We start from the raw sequence: 18,440 nt of genomic DNA, 5'->3' as shown, positions 1-18,440 counted from the left end.
TCAGCAGGCTTAAGCAAACAGGGTTTGCAGGATCTTGAAAGAAGATTTTGAAAACTGGATAGCCGAGTATGAATGCTGTCACCTGGAAAAAAGGAGAAAGCCTCTGTCTTTTCAAATAAAATGACTTGTTTCTGATGCTCTAGTTGGGCTCAAAGCAACTAAAACCTGTTTTGAGTTGCTTGGTAGTCTTTTTAATATACTACATGTATTTTAAGCTTAGTTCCTGCCTTTATGTTGAAATGACGAACTCGAGCTGTATTGGGTCAGCTAGGGAAATGATTTTTTTTTTTTTAAGTCAGGTGTCCTAGCAGTATAGGTAAGTAGGGTATTGGGAACGAAAACCTTTTAGACAGTTATCAGATGTTAAAACTTGTAAATTTTCGTGCTAACATTTCTAAAAAACATTCATTTAAAAATAGTTAAAGTATTTTTCTGGCTGTTTTATTAAAGGGAAAAATATAGATTTTCATTAATTATGTCCTTCGATTTAGTTATTGGAGAGAAAATGTAATAGGATGCTCCTGCATATCGTATATCTAAAACATTTTTCAAGGTCAGGTGATTCAAAACTAAATGTGGCCTTTTGGTAGGTAGGGTTTTAAGTGATAAACAAGGTGAAGACACTGAATACACTTGAAAACAAATCCAAAGTAGGTTTCCAAACACAGTACATAGATCCTGTTGCTTTAAACAGATCTTATAGCACTGGAAATTTTTCCATTCATCTTCTCTGGTAAATTCTAGATGGCTATCATTGTCTTTGCCTTTAATTTGAAAAGATGATTTAGAATTGTAGAATTTCACTATTTCCCAGTTTACCATTAAATGCAAATTTTGGAGAGTTTGAATGTTGTCTCTTGAACTTAGTATGGAGTCAGAGATGGGTTTGCTATTAGATTTTGTGAACACCTAAAGTTTCAAAGGTGTTTTGTATACTATAGTGAGGAACTTAACTATGGTATGCCACTTGAAGCACTTATGAATATAAAGAGTAATCATTACCAGGGACATTTAAAAGTTTTTGATAACTTCATTATAATAATGAACAGGTACTATTCTATAGGCTTTGCGTGTATTACCTCATCGTCTTCACAATTACCATGTGAAGTAAGTACTGTTACTCCCATTTTTAAATGAGGCAGCTAGCTGAGGCACAGAGAGTTAAAGAACTCGGCCAAGTACACAGCTGATAAATGGCAGACCCTGGATTCAGACTCCAGCTTTTTGACTCTCGAACCTGTGCTCAGTACCATTATCTCTACTGGCAGTTACATATTTTATATCACTAATTGAGTCATCAACCGTGGAGGGTAAATTTATAGGTCACAAAGAATAAATGAGCTTTTAGAGAGGTGATACCATTAGTTTTTATCTGTTCTGTTTTGTTCAGATCTGTTTCATGTTGGTCTCCCAAGGGCTTCTAGGGAGGCTCGGATGGTGGTAAGTTACACTGTCACAGAGGATGTATTGTTAACTTGTTTTAGTTTGACATTCTTTTGTGTAGCCTTTTTTGGTAGTATTTTGTCTTTGGAAATCTTTGTGATCTAGGCTGATGTATTTATTTTTTTAAATGCTTTAAGAATTTTAACTACTCCTTTAAGAATCTGTCTTCAGTTTCTGAATGAGACATGACTTCTACCTACATTAACCAGATTGAGGCATATCTGTTCACAGATTGAAATGCTACACAAACTAATGGAAAATACATAATAAAATTTAGGATATGGATGTAGTCAACACTTTGAATAACAGGTTTACTAAAAAAAGTTTTATTTGTACAGTGACATACAGCTAAGGTGTTAAATACACAGCTTAGCATTTAGTCGTTGCGCAGCTATTAATGGTGATGCAGCTGAATACTAGTGAGGAAATGTTCTTCAGTTTGTGTACCTGCAGCAGACTGGTGATTTAAAGTAGCCTTTCATTTCCTTCTTGTTCTGAATGTATTTCACATTAGATTTCTACTAGTGAGTGATAAAGTAATGAGAGAAACAGATATTAAAGGTCAACAAAAACATAAAATATTAACAAAAACATGAAATTTTCCAAGAACTTTCTATAATCTATAAGCTATATAAATAAATCATAATGATAAATAGCAATAAGCAAGTCATGTATTTTATGTAGTATGTTTGTAGGATTCCTCTTTGTGTTCATACGTGATACTAGGATGTGCCTTCAGATCATTTTTATTTGAGACCATTAAGTGAGGAGGTTTACCATTTAAAAATACTTAGGTCACAGAAGCATATTAGTATATTTGCTGTGTGGTACTGTGTAATGGAGTTGGCATTCTGATGTAGGCATGCTGGGGATGAAACATGGGCAAGTGTTCTAATCTCTGTTTTCTGGATCTCTCCCATCATCTAGAAAAGATGCCACTAGCTATGAAAATCAATGTCACCTTTGCTTGGGATACTGAAACTTAGGCAAAAGCATTACTTTTTTCTTTCCCATACATATTGTGATAGGGAAAGGATTAGAACGAAAGCAGTGTGGATTTCAAAATACTGATGATTAAGACATGTAAAATTATTGGTTAATACATTCTCGGGATCAAGAGTGACCAAGTAAGGTCAGCATAAGGGAAGGCTTCCTGGTGGTGATTTGAAGGGGAAGGGTATATATGTAAGGCAAAAAGTGCTTGAAAACATGGGCCAAATCAAGGAATAACATTATAAAGACAATTTGCATTGGAGGGAGAATGGGGTTGGCAAGAACTATGATCATAGGGCTTCATGTAATGGTATGCTTATATGTTTTCAAAGTAGGCATGGGAGACCAAGAAGAAAGAGATCTAGACGAATATACTATTAGGCTGATTATTACAGGGCTATTCTAGTGCCATCAACATTATAGAAAAATAGGTGTCCTGTTGTATTCTTTTCTTTTGTTCTGTATATGTCATATAATTCTCAGAGTACTACAGAGACTTTTATAACATTTTCTCAGGTCTTTATGATAAGTTACATAACCAGAATGAAAATTTGTGACTAAATATATATATATAGCTGTTCTGATTGTGCTGCTTCATAGCTGAGATTCATTTCCATATAATTTCTATCTATTTGGGTACATGGTAAAATGAAAAAAGGATAGTGTTTTCTTGATGTGGTCAAGATTACCATTTTCTGAAATGGAATAGCAGAAGTTCATGAGATCTTGAATTATGGATTTGAAACCCATGTAGAGGTTTCTTTGTTCTTGTGATTTAATAAGTTTCTAATATTTTATTAATGAAAATGGATTCCAGCTTGAGTTAGACATCCAGTTCTTGAATTCTATTAAAATTCCGTCCCTGAAACAACTTGGTACTTTTGCTTGTAGTCTGGCATTAATTCTCTTTTCATAATACTAAATTGCCATTTAGTATTAAGTGAAAGCTGACTCGTGATAATTACCAAAGGAATTACAAATGACCATCACAAATACTGAAAGAAGTCATTGATTTGATATTGCAGTGAATACCAGAAGATGTTGTAATGATTTTTCAGTTATAAAAAGTGAATTGTCCATTTAACTATGGAAGTCCAATCAGATGTGCTTAATGCATATTGTATTAGTCAGTGCAAAAATTAAATATGCCCAGGCTGAAAAATAAAATATGCTATATTGTCATGCTTATACTAAATGATTTCTTTGGGATTTAACAAATGCATTTAGTATTTTACATCTAATTTAGGAATGTATGGGAGAAAAAGTAGCTAAAATTGCTTTGACATTGTATATAGGTTATTAACACATAATGTTTTTGCAAATGCTATAGATAGTAAGGAATTAAAGTTAGAGCCAAAATGGGAGTTTCCTATTCTTTGCCTTAATTTTTGTTTTTATTGACAGTGTTGCGATCAGATAAATCTTGCATTTTGTGTTACTCAAGCAATGAGAAACTATCTTCTTAATAGTATGTTTGGTCTCATGTTACAAGGTATCAAGTCATCTTTGCCACTCTTTGGCAATTATATTGATTTCAAACAGGGATTTCAATTTATCTCTGTTTTGTAGAACTGAAATACAAAACAACTCTTCAGGTTTAAAGTAGTAATACAAAAAAGTAATTTGCATGTTTTGTGACTGACATTTTAAATGATTGTTAGAAAAGTCGGTACTCATATCTTACAGTTCATGTAACATTTTCCCAGAGTTGATGAGGGAATTTTTCACCCTTTTTAGGCAGCACTGATCGAAAATCAAGAAATGAATTTCATACTCTAGGTCTTGACTATAGAAGAAACGAAAACTGATGCTTGTGGATTATATGCTGTAGTGTCTGTCCCTTGTTGCTATGAGTAAAATTATAAGGTCTCTTGAAAGAAAGGGCAAAAGAGGTTGAAAATTTAATTGGTTTACTACTACTTTAGGGTATCATCTGCACCAGCTATAACGGGATATATTTACCTTGAGAATATTTTCTAGAATATAAACTAATTTTTGAAAAGATTATTGAATAAAACTATTTGAATAATGGTTGTACTCAGAAGTATGTATATGTCTGTGAGGGAAGTTGGTTAAGAAGTGGTGTTTTCAAGCTTTTGTTCTAGATGGAGTGATAACAAAAGTAACAATATTTAGTTTATTACTCATAAGACCAACATGATTATCAGATGAATAGTATAGTCAATAAATGCAAAACTCTAAGGAAAGGAGAGAACCCTTAAAGTGGGGTGAGTGGACCTGCCTTTATGAAGAAATTAGCATTTCAGCTGAATCTTTAAAGATGATGGGATTGCATCCTTGTAAAGGAAAAGAGTGGGAAGCATTTAGTTGGAGAAAATAGCCAGGGCAAAAATATAGAAGTGAAACAAGCAGATTGTTTTATTTTGTTTTTTAGGACCAGTGAATAAACCATTGGGATAGGGAAAAAGTGAAAGCTAGGGTTACAAAAGTAAGTTGTATTTTAATGCTTTAAGCACAAATGTACTAGCTATTTAAGATGTTTAAATGGGGATAGACATCAAAGCAATTTTTCAAGGAAGATTAATTCAGATACAGTTGTGTTAGATGTGCTATACTTATATATTTACAATTAAATCTGTGATAACCAGTGTCCATTAACCCGAGTTTATGTGAGTGGGGGAAAGGATGTACAGGGAATGATTATAATAATGAACTATATGAATTTAAGCTTGAAAGGAAGATAAGTGAGGACCTTTGGGGTCGCAGGGTAGGAAGGGGGTAGATTGAAAAGTTGGATCAGTGGGTGGTAGTTTCTGATGGGGTTTAAGAATCAGAGTGGAGGTGCTAAAGGGAATGAGCTGTAAAGATAGGTTTGTGGTTGGAGAGCACAATATTTGAAATAGAGATTATGGAAGGGTTGAGAATGTTGATAATGACCATGAGAGTAAAATGGCTACGGTGAATGGACAACAAGATCATTATAGGAAAGGAAGTGAAGGAACCGAGGCACCAGGATGTTGTAAAATAATCTAACCTGGATATTAGACTGGTAGTATTGTATACTGTTGTGGTTTAATAAGTGCTCTTATATGCATTCTTGTCTAATTCTTCCAGTAACTCAGGGAGGTAAAGAATAGGTAGTAACTCTATTTTATAGATGAGGAAACTGAGGCCCAGATAAATTACTTTGCCTAGTGTAGAGCTGAGTTTTGAACTTTAATCTGATTTCTTTTGCAGCGTTCTTTCTGCTGTGGTATATAGATTGGCCTCTTTTTGAGGAGATGAGTGCTGGTGTTGTCTACAGAATGCCAAGCATTGTTTCTCTTTAATACAAGGCAACATTTTTCACCAATTTACTGGTAGGAAATAGTTGGTATGCTTATCATTAAATGTATTTTTTTCCAAAACATCTCAGTGTTATAAGTTTGATTATGACCTGTTGTTGGCCTTTTTACTGTGATAGGTCTACCAGACAATTCCATTCCATTTTCCAAACATGTATTGAGTGCCCATTTGTTAGCATGGCATCATAAAAAGGATAAGAAGATAAAATCAGTCCTTTTTGTTCATTTGTTCAAAAAGTAGTAAAAAGGAAGATGGGCGAGGAGAATGGTACTTGTACAGGAGACTGTCAAATTAGGTACTATAAATTTATCTTTGACCAGTACCAGCATCAAAAGTTGAGTGCTATGATGTTTAGTGGTGATATCGTCAGCTACTATTTGTCAAGTATGTATTACATGCCAGGCCCCATGCCAAGGCATTTTGGAGATATTTATGTATTCCAGGTAACCATCCAAACCAGGGGGTGTATCCCTCATTTTACAGATGGGAAAACAGGCTCAGAGAAATTGAGGCCACACAGTTAGTAAACTCAGATTCGAACCTCGATCTCTCCTAAGATGTGACTTTTCCTGTGGTTCCAGATTGTCTCAAGTAGAAGATCCAAACTCATTAACTTATAAGACTTATAAGACTCTCAAGCATCTGGTGCCCTTGTAACGGGTGTATCTCTTTTCCCCTCATTGTCTTGCCATCCTGCAGTTTCTGTTGTTATCTGGACCTGCTGGGCTCGTTCATTATTCTTGTTTTTGCATATGTTCTTACCTGTCTGGAATTGCTGATACTCATTCTTCAAGACTCAATTTGATGTTATCACTGACATCTTTCCTAGGCAGAGTTAGTTGCTTTATTTTCTGTGCTCCCACAGCACTTTGGTCATATTTCGGTAATAGCACTTTTACTAGTAATCGTAGTAGGTAACAGCACAGCGTGCTTACTCTGTTAGGCGCTGTGTCATGCACTATTATTTCATGCAGTCCCTCAGTAAGGTAGGTTCTATTATCCCCATTTTACAAATGAAAAACTTACTCAGTTCACACAGCTATCAAATCAGAGGTAGCTTTCAGGTTGGACCAGTTTAGCTTTTAAGCACTGTGCTGTTTTACCTCTCCTACTACTGTATTTCCCCGAAGATAAGACCTAGCTGGACAAGACATATTAATTTTTGCTCCAAAAGACGTATTAGAGCTGATTGTCCGGCTAGGTCTTATTTTCGGGGAAATACAGTATATACTTCCTAATTATAATTTATCACATCTCACTGGACTTAGAACTGCTTGAATGAGAGTCTTTCTTGTTTTATTCATTTTTCTAGCATTGAGTCAGGGTCTGGCATCTAGAAGTTGCTCAGATATTTGAATTAATGGTTAAGTAAAACCAAGTATGTAGGTTTAGTAGAGTCTGAGAACAATGTCCAGACTTGGGGATTCAGCTTCTGCTGTGCTGTGGATTACCTAGGTTGAACTATTTCTGTGATATCCTATAAAGCCAGTTGAGGGATATTTCAAGTGTGGAGGTTGTGTTATGGATAGTTATAATCTTACTTTATTATATATTGTATATCATTACAGCAGTCATCTTTTAATTATGAGTTTACTTTTGTGTGACACATTGTACATACACTTGTTTTTTTGTGGACTAGTGCAGAATTTATGTTACAGTCTGAATAGATGGAGCTCTATTACCAGCCAGTGGTAAAAGAAATAATATGCATTACTATGACTCCCAAAGGAATTCTTAATTTAACTATTGTCTTCCTACCATTTTGAATGCCTCAAGAATGATTGGCTGTATTTTGCATGTGTTTCTGAAAAAAGTTGATTTTTCCTGTGGGATTTTAAAAAGTTACTACTTTTCCGGTGTAGTGTCTTTTTTGGAAACCAGCCCTTTCTTGTTCTAATCAAATTATCAAGAAAATTTGATATGTCAAACAGGTGTACGTGTATTTTTAGACAACTGTGTGATATGCTCATACCCTTGACCCAGTGTAATATGTTTTCAAGTTCTTAAGTTATTTGCTGAGATTGCTAGCCAATTATCTTTCCTACCAATTTACATAGAATTAAATGTAATAGCTGAATTTATTCTTCTGTGTTATTGACTGACCTCAATAGTGCTTTAGAATGATAATTCATTGCTTTGTACCTCTTTAAACCGCACAACCTATGCAGTAATCTGTAGCGTAATTATTTGGATCTTACAGCTAGGGAAACAGGCATAGTCCTAGAGAGAGGTTTGGTGATTTGCCCAAGGTTATACAGCTAGCAGATGGTAATAATGATTTCTGGTGTCTCTGACTTCAGACATCTTTGGTTTTTATAATAATACACTGGAAGTCATTGTAAATCAAACTATATAATCATGAGAACAATAGTGAAGAATTAGGGTTTTTGAGGAATTGACCACAATGGTGTTTCTACTTTCTAAATTGAGATAAATTTTAATTTAAGTATACTAATAAAATGACACCAGTAATCCCCAAGAATGTCCATTTCTTTTTGGATAGGCTTTTCCTCTTCAGACATTTTTTTAAATTAGTTTATTTGGAATGAGTAAGGGAGAGCGGGACAGAGATGAAGTCTCTTATTTATTTGGTGACAGAGGAGGACTGGTTGTGTTCGTAGGTGGAATATGAAGCTATCCTGAATGGTTCTGTCTGCCAAATACACCATTTTTGTTTTCCCATGGCAGCTGAGATCAGCATTATTATATGCTTTGAATTTAGGAAGTCCAAATTATAAACAAGTGTGTTATTTTTTGTGAGGTAGGGCTGTGATTAATCGATCTACTTAGTGACGTTAGACTATCTCTAAAGGAATAATGCTAAATACAGTACAAAAGATAAATTTGGTTGGGGAGATTTGAAGCAGAGAGAGACAGGGACGTTCACAATATGCAGTTTAATATCCAGTGCCAGGTGCTAAAAGATAGGGTTATGAGTGATGCACTATACTGCCAAAGATAAAACTACTTTAAATTTGGCTCATACCTAGTCTAAATGGCAAAAGTCAGACAGGATTTAAAACTTTAGTCTGTATAATCTTCATGTTAATAATTGATTTGTTCATCAGAAACTTTGGATCCACTGATTTAGACTATGAGTAATATTTTTCATTAAATTTTAAAAGAAATTATATTAAATTTTAATAGTCATAGGGAGACAAGAGACTATTACCTTTTTAGGGTCTTAAATATTGTTTTGCTGTTTGAAATTGTGTGCTGTTGATTCTGATCTTGAAAGAATTGTCCTGATAATTTCTTCTTCTAGCTCTAATTTTTCCTGTTAATTACCATACAGTTAATCACTGGAAAAGGTACAGACAGCTGTGGGATTATGTGGCTTCCCAAATCAGCACTGGTTAGCAAATAATAAGATTCCACTTATATGGATAAATTTAGGGCAGTCTGTCTCTATATTTAAATAATCACCACAGCTAAATTTGTAATAGATTCCACATTTGTCCTTGTGCTTGAAAGCAGAATCCTTGACCTGTAAGGAACTAAAACTACTATGTATTTTGCAGGTCATCCAGGTTCTATTAGTTTTTAATTAGACCTGCCTGGAGTTGAAGCTTTTTTTGAGAGTAGAGGCAATCGAAGGAAAGTTAACTGGGTGTATGTGTACAGATATGTGCATTAAAAAATCTTTTAACATTTTTTAGAAAAGTGAAATTGCTTCTAGTCTGGTCCCTTTGAACTTAATTTTCTGATCAGCATAAATGAAAAGCTATATTTCAATTCTGAAAGCCGACAGTATTTAGAAAGGAAGAGTTGATTTAGACAATGGAAAAAAAAGTGTTCATGCAGTCATCATTAAAACTAAATTTTAGGAATGCTTTAACATAGAATCTGTGTATTTTCACTAGAATGACCATATGTTCCAGTTTATTCCTTTCGTCTTGGCATAACTATTATTAGCACTTCCTTTTACTCTAAAAGTGCCCTGGTTTGTATGATACATTATGTATATGATCTTCCTAGCTCTAATGGGAGTTGACAGATCTAAATGAGGTTTTGAAAGCAGGGTAAAGCTGAAAAAAATACTTTTCAAATCCCTGTAGGGGTCTTCAAATAATCAGATGCCGTACTATTTTTGAAAAGAATGATCTTATTAAGTCTAAGTTCATAAGAATGACTTGAAAAAAATTTGAGGGGAGGAGGCAAGAAATAAAATATTTATCATCACACCACCACCACCACCATTTGTGCCCTGGGGATTTGAAATCACATTTTATATTCCATTCTTCCTCTTTTTTTTTTTTTTTGGCTTTTCTAGTACAACATTCAAAAGGACAGATGGATTCAGAGTGAAAAGTAAACCACTTACCCTTCTAAAAGACAACCACTATTTCCAATCACATGTTTATTCTTTCAGAGATACATAATACATATACAAGCATTCTCTACCTTTCCAAAGGGTAGCTGCAAGCACATTTTTTGACACTTTGATTTTCTCTTAATAATATGTGTGGAGATTATCCCATAGCTAAAAGGTTTTTGTTTTTATTTGAAACTAATTTTAGATTTATAACATAGTTGCAAAAATAACAAGAGTTTTGGTGTACTACTCACCCAACTTCCCTTACTACAATAGCCATAATATAATTATCAAAACTAGGAAATTAAGATTGGTACAAAATATTAACTAAACCATAGACCTTATTTGAGTTTTACCACTTTTTCCATTAATGTCCTTTTTCTGTTCCAGGATCCCATCCGGGATTCCACATTGATTGCATTTAGTTATTCTTTGTCTCCTCTCACCTATAACAGTTCCAGTCGGTCCATGTCTTTTGTGGTAACTAGAAGGTTTTGATTAACTCTGCTTTCTATAGAGAATATTGTTTCAGAATTATGGAGGCAAGGTGATTTTTTTTTTAATCTTTGGGTTTTATGTAATGTAATACAGTGGTAGGAATATGGCACTAAGAAGCCTTTGTGAACTTGTGACAATCTCTGTATTAGTTTTTGTATTTGTAAAATAGTAATGGTAAAAAATCCCCTACATTCAACTGATTGCCGAATCCTGTACGATTAAGTCCTCACTTAACAACATCTATAGGTTCTTTGACTTTAAGCGCAGCAACTTATAAGGAAACCAGTTTACCGTAGGCTAATTGATATAAACAACAGTTAAGTTCTTACAACGTTGTAACAAATGGCTGAATGAAATGATGTTATTCCAGGACCTGCTGTGTTGAGCACCTCACAAGCTTTTTAGGATAAGGTTTCTGAAAGGTATTTTATAAAGCTTAAAGAAGATGTACATGCCCATGTATGGAGTGGCATTAACCCGTCCCAAAACTTTTATTTTAAACAAATCTTTTATTTTAGGACAGTTTTAGATTTACAGAAACATTGCTAAGATAGTACAGAGTTCCCATATACGTATACCTCATATACCGTGTTTCCCCGAAAATAAGACCTGGCCGGACAATCAGCTTCAATGCGTCTTTTGGAGCAAAAATTAATATAAGATGCGGCCTTATTTTAATATAAGACCGGGTAAAATATAATATAACATAATATAATATTGTATAATATAATATACCGGGTCTTATATTTTTGCTGCAAAAGATGCATTAGAGCTGATGGTCCGGCTAAGTCTTATTTTCGGGGAAACACAGTATTTTGTACTCAGTTTTCCCTATTATTAACATCTTAGTATGGCACATTTGTTACCATACTAATGAAGCAGTATTGATAAATTACTATTCACTAAAGTCTGTACCTTTATTCAGATAGCCTTAATATTCCCCTAATGTCCTTTTTCTGTTCCAGGATCCCATACAGAATACTACATTACATTTAGTTGTCATGTCTCTTTAGACCTTCTTGGCTGTGACAGTTTCTAAAAACTTTTAAAGTACAACAATTTGTTTAATGTTATAATTGTCATTAATTTTGGGTCTAATTTAATAAATATTTCCATTTACCCTAGGTATCTATATATGCTCTATAGCACAGCGGGACCCTGGGTCTAATTTTTTTTTTAAGGAGGGCGCAGCTCACCGTTGCCTGTGCAGGGATTGAACCGGCAGCCTTGGTGTTATTAGCATCGTGCTCTAACCAACTGAGCTAACTGGCTACCCTATAAATATTTAATCTTTTTAAAGCAAACAGTTTGACTTGTACATTTGTGTTTGTGACATTGTTAGGTACACTTATGACTTATTTGATATGAAAGCCTTTATTAGGAGCATGAATCTGAAATTTAATGTTGTTCCTATAGGAAAAAACAGATTTGCTTTAAATGATCTAGTTCAGGGAAAACCAAGGACTGCTCACTTATTTTGGTTAAAGAAAGAGGCAGAGTTTATGTTCTTTGACCACCTTAATGGCCAACAAATATAGTTCTAACTCCTCTTTCTTTGAGGAAAGAGCTATTTAATCTTTGAGGCAGTTGCCTCCAAATATCCATTGTCTTTGATCTTCTCAATCAACTTTCCCCTTTGTTAAATCCTATATATACCACTCTACTAGCTGCACATAGAGTAAATCATAGCGAATAAGTCCTGTGCCCCATAAAGTCACCCTTGTACCCTTCTGCTTCCGCAGCACTCCCACACTCCTCCACGGCACCTGGCTAAGAGCAAGGCCACTCCCACTTGGAAGTCTTGCCTAACGCTTCTAGTCTGGACTCCCTCAGCTTTTCGTTTACACCTCTGTCATGGCATTTATCTTACTGTAATCGTTGTTTACCTGTCTCCTCCTTTATGAGGCATATTCCTTAAGTCCAGGTATTCCTTTCTTTTTTTTTTTAATTGAAATTTATTGGGGTGACAATTATTAGTAAAGTTACATAGGTTTCAGTGTATAAGTCCAGGTATTCTTTCTTCACTATATGTCCTGTGCCAGAACAGTTCCTAGTAGATGGCAGAAAATTAGTGAATATTATATATTGGTTTAGACTAACGTCCTTTAATGTAAATAAAAAGAGAAGAGGTTGGTTCATACAAGACGATTATTTTTTTTAAGTTAACCACTGTAAAGACACGGTACTTCTACATCCTTGCTCTTGCCCCCTAATTTTTTCAATCTTTTTAAGGTGATTTGCACTGTTCACAAATTATGCCCATAAAGGGTGGTTTTGTAAAAGACTTTCCTCCAGATATTTTCTTAGACTGAATTTATAGGGAGAACTTTAATCTTATACGTAGGTATGTTACTGAATCCAGTAGTCTTATCACTGGAGAGGAAACCTGCTGCTAACTATGTCTTTATAATGTCTTAGAACATTGTGTCTCCCTTTATGAAAATGTATTACTAAAAATAAGTAGTACAAATATAAAAGTGGATATTGTTAAATGTTAAGGCTACATTGTTAACAAAGTGAAAGAAAGCCCTACCTTTCTGTTACATTTTTTAGAGACAATCATTGTTATCAATTTTACAATTTTGTAGTAAAGTGTAAAATGAAAGCAATGCTTTAGGAATGAAAAATGCTTTAGAAATATATGGGTTTACGCAAATTACTAGCATTCTCTTTTTGTTGCTTACTGTTTTGTGTTTTTTTTTTAATGGGGAATATTGGGGAACAGTGTATTTCTCCAGGGCCCATCAGCTCCAAGTCATTGTCCTTCAATCTATTTGTGAAGGGCGCAGTTCAGCTTCAAGTCCAGTTGCCATTTTCAATCTTTAGTTGCAGGGGGCGCAGCCCACCATCCCATGCGGGAATTGAACTGGCAACTTTGTTGTTGAGAGCTCACGCTCTAACCAACTGAGCCATCCGCCTGCCCCTCCGGCAGCTCAGTGGCAGCTCATTGCCTTAAATCTAGTTGTGGAGGGTGCAACTCACTGGCCCATGTGGGAATCGAACCAGCAACCCTGTTGTTGAGAGCTCACGCTCTAACCAGCTGAGCCACCTGGCTGCCGCTTTGTTTACTTTTTTAAAACTATGTAGACTTTATTTTTTAGAGCAGTTTTAGATTCACATCAAAGTTAAGCTGAAAGTAGAGAGTTCCCATATATCCATTTTCTCCTTCACACACATAACCTCCCCACCATCAACATTTCACACCAGAGTGGCACATTTGTTACAAGAGACAACCAGCACTGACATTATCATTATCAACCCAGGTTCTAGTTTACATTAGGGTTCACTCTTGGTGTAGTTCTGTGTGTTTTGACAAATGGAGTATACTGACATGTATCCACCAATATAGTATCATACAGAATAACTTCACTGCTCTAAAAATCTCCTGTATTCGCCACCACCCCCACTCCTCCTATGCTGGCAACCACTGGTTTTTTTTTTCCCCCAGTTCCATAGCTTTGCCTTTTCCAGAATGTTATATATTTGGAATTATACAGTATGTTACCTTTTCATTTTGGCTTTCACATGGAGGAACCAATGTCTTTTTGTGGCTTGATAGCTCATTTCTTTGTAGTGCTGAATAATACTCCCATTGTATGGATGTACCACAGTTAATCTATTCATCTATTGAAAGACATCTCAGTTGCTTCCAAGTTTTAGCAATTATGAATAAAGCTGCTGTAAACATTGTGTGCAGGTGTAGACATTAAGTTTTTAACACATTTGGGTAAATACCAAGGAATGCAGTTGCTTGGTCAGATGGTAAGAGTATGTTTAGTTTTGTAAGAAACTCCCCAAACTGTTTTCCAAAGTGGCTATACTATTTTGCCTTCCCACCAGCAATGAATGAGAGTCCCTGTTGCGCCCACATCCTTCTCAGCATTTGGCATTGTCAGTGTTTTGGAGTTTAGCCATTTTAATATGGTAGTGGTATTTTGTTTTAATTTGCAATTCCCTGATGATATATGGTGTTGAGCATCTTTTCACATACTGATTTGCCATCTATATATCTTTGGCGAAGTGTCATTTCAGATCTTTGTCCAATTTTTAATTTTAAAAAGGTTTTATATATGTGTGTGTGTGTGTGTGTGTGTGTGTGTGTGTATATGTTTTTGGTTTTTTTGGATAATAGCCCTTTATCAGATGTGTCTTTTGCAAATATTTTCTCCCAGTCTGTTGCTTGTCTTCTCATTCTCTTGACAGTGTCTTTCACAAAACAGAAGTTTTAAATTTTAATAAAGTCCAGTTTGTCAGTTATTTCTTTCATGGATCATACCTGTGGTGCTGATCTAAAAAGTCATCACCAAACCCAAAGTCACCTAGTTTTTTTGTTTGCTTTTTAGTTGGTTTTCATGTCATTGGATTAAGGCTACATTTATTTTGGTGGTAGGTGAAATATATTTTATGCTTCACCACCAAAGATTATGCTCGTTATGGTTCACATTTTGCTTTTGTGGGAATTGATGGCATTTATGTTTTTATATTGACAAATTTTAAATTAGTCAATTAACCCTTTTCTGTAGGGTAAATTTAATTCAGTTTAAATCTGCAAATTCCTGGAATTTTAGACCAAGAAATGACATAAGAGAGTTCCTAGTTCAAGTTCTGCATTTTATAAATGAATACACAATGGATGAGAAATATAATATGATTTGTATGAGGTCATACAGCAAAATAGCAATAAAAACAGTACCTAGAATTGGTGATAACTGGTTTAAAGAACTGAGATGGAAGATATATTGATAATTTTTCTTACATGAAAAGTACTTTTTTGTTGGTAGATGTTTCTTATTGTGGTGGTGGCTATACTATGATACATTTTGTTAAAACTTGAACTATGCACCAGAATGAGTGAATTTCACTGTATCTTATTTATACTTTATTTTTAATGAAAAAAGGAGGGAAAAGTCAGTATTTGTATATCTCCCCCCCAAAAAAAATATTTTTTAAGCATTGCAAAAGTTTAAATCATGTCTCAAAACACATTATAGTGGTGGTTACAGGAATCTCTGTGTTAAAATTCATAGAACTGCATATCAAAATAAAAGTCAGTATTACTGTATGATAGATTTTTAAATAAAATAAAAAGCATGCATAGACAACTCTAGAAACACATAAGAAGCTGGTATTAGAAGTTAACTCTTAGAGAATTGAGTGCCTAAGAGACAAGTAAGTGTTCGTGCTTTTATTATATCATCTTTGATATTGATAATCTTTGGGACGATTCTCTTTTGATTTAAAACATGGTTGTCCTAAATTAAATACTTTATAAAGCCTTAATTAAAAAGTAGTACCCAACTGGTGGTAGGATGAGGTTTTTTTTAAATTAAATCATACAGAGCTGTAGGGTAAAAGAGAATTATGAGATTTGATTGGTATTGGTGTTCTATATTATTGTGAAGTTTAAGTTCATCTAAGTATTTGAATGTTTATTATTTAGGAATTTAGAAGTACTTGAAATTAATACCTTTTAAGTAACTGCTAATCTTTCAGATGTTGCAGTAGAAGTTAAAATGCCAAGAGGCAGGTGTTATTTTAAAGAGATCACTTAACAAAATATTGGAGGTTAAATTAAGACAGACTTTCAGGATCCATAGCAGTTTTTTCACTTTTTAGTATTTGTTGATGATTGCTTTTCCTTGGTCTTGGAATACCTACTCTTCAATCCTATTCCATTTTTAAGATTTGCTTTTTTTGTCTTTGAAAAACATGTTCCTGTTATTCCTTTCGTCTTTTGGGAAGACTACCATACAGTTTTATTTTTATTATTTTTATAGTGGTAAAATATACATAACACGAAATTTACCATTTTAACTATTTTAAAGTGTACAGTTCAGTGGCATTAAGTACATTGATAATATTTCATGACCTTTATCACCTCCACTATCTAGTTCCGGAACTCTCTCCTCACTACCACACAATTTTAGCCCCTAATTATTCAGCTACCATATTAAATTTTTAGGGTTGTAAGAGGTAAACAAGACTCAGTTCTTGTCCTTGATGACTTTGCAGTATGGTCAGAGAAACAGTAAACATGTATTTATGATACAGTGTAGCAAATTATATGTTAGGTCTCTCTATTGTTAAGTTTTATTTATTCAACTAAAAGTTTACCTTGAGAAAACAAAGTATCTTTTTGTTAGATTAACAATCAAGTTGTCTAGCATTCCACAAACTGAATTAGTTTAGGCTAGACTGAAGTCTTTAGTCTTTTCACTTAGATCAATTCAGGACTCACAAATCCTCATGCCTTCTACTTTGTAACAAGAAGGGAACCAGAGAAATTGATACTCTGATTTAAAACCAAATTACTAGCTCTTCTTTCTAATGGAGAAGAGAGATCAGAGAAAACCATGATAGAGAACATTCTAGTTGCAGTGACAGCTTGCCTGATTATGGTCAAATATGGCATTATACAGGCATGTTTATCTCTCTTGGCAGATCATTTGAGGAATAGCTGCATTTGGGATACTGTGTCAAAAGATTGTGTTTTTGAATTCCTTGAAACTTAGAGGAGTTAGCTCTTGATAATTTAAAGTTGAATATTTTAGCAGTTTTAGTTAAAAGCAATGTTACCAACATTGGACAGTATTATATAGATTTCATTTGCATTCTCCTATTACTATAACTTATTTTCTTTGGTACAGGATTGTTTATGAAAAGTAAAACAATACACCCTTTGTAAGTCTTCCTAATGTAGTCAGTCTAAGAAAGTTGAAAACTCAAATGGTTGGTAATATTTTAGTTAGCAATTTCAATGCTAGTCATAGGAAGTAGAGATCATATTACTAGACCTAGACTTCTAATTGTTTTAGATTTCTAAAAAGTCTATATTTGTGGCACAGTTTGATTGTCTACTTACTATAAAAGAATGAAAAGTTAAAAATAACTCCCAGTTTGATTAGGTTATTGGTAATTTTGGTATTTCTTTTGAAAAAATAACTATAGTCTTATTTTTTCAGGGTAATCACTTTGATCAGTATGAAGAGGGACATTTGGAAATCGAACAAGCATCACTTGACAAGCCTATTGAATCGGTAAGATGATCAGTGCTTAATTTTGGGTCAGAGCTAGTTAGTTAGGTAGCGTTCGTGTGACATTTGATGTGAATGAAGTTAAACTTATTAATAACATAGTACAGTTTAGAGCTGTTTTCTTGCATGCCTGACAGTAATCAAATAGAGTTTGGGATATAATCTAATATTTAATATGTTGGGATATCAGTCTGAAAAATCTAGGAACAATTTAGAATTTTCATGGAAAAATATCATTTTGGCCCATACTGATATTCTATTAAAGATAGCAAGTTAAAAGTTTAGTGTTTTTGTAAATTGAACAAAGGAGTAAAATGTATTTTGATCCTTTAAAAGATTCACCTTTCTTGGGCAAGACAATCATGTAATGTTCCATTAGGAATAGTTAAGGACTATACACTTCATTTACCAGACTCTTGTGGAATATGACAAAATTGGTTTCTGTAACTTAAGAGATGTCTGGGTTTTGTCAAAAATTGATTCTATCTCTTTATACAGCTTAGTTTTGGATATTGATACAAATCAGTAGAACAAGGAGATTTATTTTCCTGACTTAATTTTTTTTAATCTTAATTTTTGAACATTGTTTTTATTTTGAGAAGCCCTTTATTTTCAAGTTGCAGAGTCCATTGTTAAAAATGTCTAAACTTGTCAGTATTGTCAGTATTTAATATTTGTGCTTAAGTGTACATATTTCATAAGGGTTTCAGTGAATTATTTCCACTTGAGTGAAAAATGATCAAAGGGAATCTTAATCTTTATAACAGTTAAGACGTCCCCCTTTCCCTTTAAGAAACACTAGCTGCTTCTCCTCCTTCAGGAAAAAAAGGCAATTTAGAGCACAGATATTT

General features: G+C 34.1%; 1 protein-coding gene across 8 annotated transcripts in view; it reads left to right on the top strand.

Moving 5' to 3' along the window:
• The window catches only part of GPATCH8 (G-patch domain containing 8), a 79,413-nt gene that overhangs the window by 1,818 nt on the left and 59,155 nt on the right, over window positions 1-18,440 (top strand). For all 8 annotated transcript variants that reach the window (XM_019752268.2, XM_074319691.1, XM_074319693.1 and 5 more), the window contains exon 2: window positions 17,518-17,592. In XM_019752268.2, coding sequence (XP_019607827.2) covers window positions 17,518-17,592 — 75 coding nt within the window. The remainder of the gene's footprint in view (window positions 1-17,517; window positions 17,593-18,440) is intronic.

The sequence above is a fragment of the Rhinolophus sinicus genome, linkage group LG15, assembly GCF_036562045.2.
Source record: "Rhinolophus sinicus isolate RSC01 linkage group LG15, ASM3656204v1, whole genome shotgun sequence".
NCBI classification, from domain to species: Eukaryota; Metazoa; Chordata; class Mammalia; order Chiroptera; family Rhinolophidae; genus Rhinolophus; species Rhinolophus sinicus.
This window is presented reverse-complemented; position numbering and strand designations above follow the sequence as displayed.